The following is a 2,882-nucleotide window of genomic DNA, read 5'->3' as shown; positions in this document are numbered from 1 at the left end:
ACATCAAGATCTGGACGATATGCGCACAAAACCACAAGAGAAAGGCCATGGTGTGACAAAGCCCAAAGTAGATGGTAAAGTTTGCGATCCGAAAAATGTGTCGACGAAGAAGCACAAATGCGTTCAATGTGAGTATTCCACCGATCGCAAAGACAATTTTAATAAACACTTGTTGAAACACACTGGCAAGAAGCCACATGGTTGCGATATCTGCCCGAAACGTTTTACAAGCAAACGAAATCTCCGTGCCCACATGAAAGTGCACGTCGAAGAGTTTCTGTTCCATTGCCCGGTCTGTTTGCAAGGATTCGATGGAAAAAACGGAAAGGGAGCACACGAAGTCAATTGCAAGACTCATATGCTCTCTCACTCTGGTGAATATCCGTTCGAATGTCAACATTGTTCGAAGCAATTCAACCAGAAAGTTGGCCTCAACAAGCACATGGTATCTCACACAAAAAATCTTCCGTTCAACTGTTTTATCTGCCGCCGTTTTTCAAATAATGTCAAGAGAAAGGCTCATCAGCGGAACTGCAATCGACGCTACTACGAGTGTCATTTGTGCAAGAAGTTCTTCCGATCATCTAATGCTGAATTGAAAAGTCACATGCATGTTCATTCAGGTGACAAGTCATTCTAATGTGAGCTATGTGGCAACACATTCACACTGAAATCGAATGTGAACAACAACATGAAAAACGTTCACAACAAAAAATGCTGATTACCGCGATTGACTTGCACGGATTCTCTCATCAACCATAGAAGTATATCAGATCAAGTTCATTGCTAAAAAAGATATATGTACAGAATCGCGGGCAAACCCAATTATTCCAATCTTTCAATATAGAAGTTACATTCAAAATCTTATACTTGAAGAATAAAGTTGGTAGCATTTTTCTTGTGATTGTAAATCTTCAGAATTCAATATCTATCTCTATTGTTTGAAAAATCAGTTTAGATCTCTTCCATATACGAACCGAATTATTCTATTCATAGCAATCGAATCGAACCTATGGACGACAATAAACGCAAATTTTTGTAAAACGAATTTGAACTTGCATTACTTTATTCACGACCAGTGACATCTCACTGAGTTTCATACCAAATATTGACACTTCATTCCCCACACAGACGGCTGACACTTATACAATCATAAGCGCTACATCACATCGCGTCGTCGCTGACAGTGTTATAGTAATTTGTTTTCATCGATGACAATCGGAGTGAACACACGTTTCACAACATCGCTACTGCCAGCTCAGCAATTTGTCGATTCAGAGCCAACAAAGAAAGAACAATTCGATTAAACACAAGCAAAATCAGCCTTTGCTGTAAGTTGAAGACATTTTCGATTATTTTTAGAGTAAATAACAATTTGAATTGATAAAACCCAGTCGGAGGAAATCTTAAAATTGTGAAACAAATGAGGGATGAAAAGAAGTGAGCAATTTTTTATGTCTCACTGTCTAGTAGTGAATTCATTTTGAAGACATCAATTGTTTGTATTGGACTAACGAAACCAAAAGTCGCTCATTGAATTAATCGTTGGTCAATTAATTATAATAATTTGATGTATCGAAATTCATAAGAACTAATTGGCAATGCTGGGGGTATTCGGGGAGAGTGTTTCTTTCGTAAAAACAAACCTAACCCCAAAAGTTCTCTTTGCTGTGTTTTAAATGTCAAAATCTTTGCATCGAATTTCAGGCGATCAGTAAACGAGAAGCAGAGTTCTGGCCTTCCAACCGATACGAATGACCTGAGAATGTCCGCGAACCAAAACCACATCCAGTCGGCTGGTTCAATCGAAATCAAGCAAGAAGGTGACATCAAGCAAGAGCCAGTGTCCATGGATGAAGTGGTTGAAGTTTCGGCTTCGAATTATCGCAATCTACGACGTGTTCCTGGTTTCAATGGGCGTGACGTTGAATATGATTTGGATCACTTGGACGAGATCGATGCTAAGGTCGAGGTGAAGAAAGAATGTGACGGAAAGAAAGGAGAACCAACAACAAATGCTGACTCGAAAGAAGAAGCTACGGGCAGCCAGCAAAAGCAGCAGCAGCCACTGCCACACGGTGAAGGCGATTTCATCGTCCCAGAAAGTGATGCCAGTGGACGCGATACACAGAAACGAGGTGACAAAGCTCATCTAAATTTATCGAAGAAACATAAATGCCACATTTGCGTCTATTCAACGCGATGGAAATGTGATTTGAATCGCCATTTACTGAAACACACTGGCGAAAAGCCGCATGGATGCGATTTCTGTCCGAAACGTTTTACAAGCAAACAAAATCTCCATGCCCACATGAAAGTGCACGTCGAAGAGTTTCTGTTACATTGCTCGGTTTGTTTGCAAGGATTCGATGGAAAAAACGGAAAGGAAGCTCACGAGAACAATTGCACGACTCGTCGCTACGAATGTCATTTGTGCAAGGAATCGTTTGGATCAATAAAAACACATATGATGGAGCACACGCATGTGCACAGCGGTGACAAACCATTCCAATGCAACGAATGCTCGAAGCAATTTACACAAAAAAGTCATCTTAAGGAACACATGAAGGTTCATGGTGGTCCACGTTCATTCCGCTGTACCAGATGTCAACTGGGATTCGTTCGCCAAGATGAAAGAAATGCACAAGAGGGGAAGTGTAATCGCCGTTTGTATGAGTGCTATGTTTGTGGAAAGTCATTTGGTTTCAACAAATGCAATTTGATCGACCATATGCGCACACACTCTGGTGAAACCCCGTTCGAATGTCAACATTGTCCGAAGAAATTCAACCAGAAAAGCAATCTATACAAGCACTTGGCATCTCATACAAAGAAGCTACCATTCAAATGTTCAATTTGCCGACAAGGTTTCGCGAAACAAT

At 40.6% G+C, this 2,882-nt stretch overlaps 1 protein-coding gene across 1 annotated transcript; it reads left to right on the top strand.

Annotated features, from left to right (window-relative positions):
* Positions 1–1,707: 1,707 nt before the first annotated feature.
* LOC129579891 (zinc finger protein 22-like) lies at positions 1,708–2,569 on the top strand (the record flags this gene model as incomplete). Its single annotated transcript, XM_055470075.1, has 1 exon — positions 1,708–2,569. A coding segment is annotated over one exon (862 nt), but the record flags the coding sequence as incomplete, so codon positions are not given.
* Between the last annotated feature and the right edge of the window lie 313 nt (positions 2,570–2,882).

Source organism: Sitodiplosis mosellana, unplaced genomic scaffold (assembly GCF_009176505.1).
Source record: "Sitodiplosis mosellana isolate CC-2019 unplaced genomic scaffold, AAFC_SMos_1.0 Smas_scaffold_6715, whole genome shotgun sequence".
In the NCBI taxonomy this organism is placed as follows: Eukaryota; Metazoa; Arthropoda; class Insecta; order Diptera; family Cecidomyiidae; genus Sitodiplosis; species Sitodiplosis mosellana.
The sequence above is the reverse complement of the archived record's forward strand: the minus strand, read 5'-3'. Positions and strand labels throughout refer to the sequence as shown.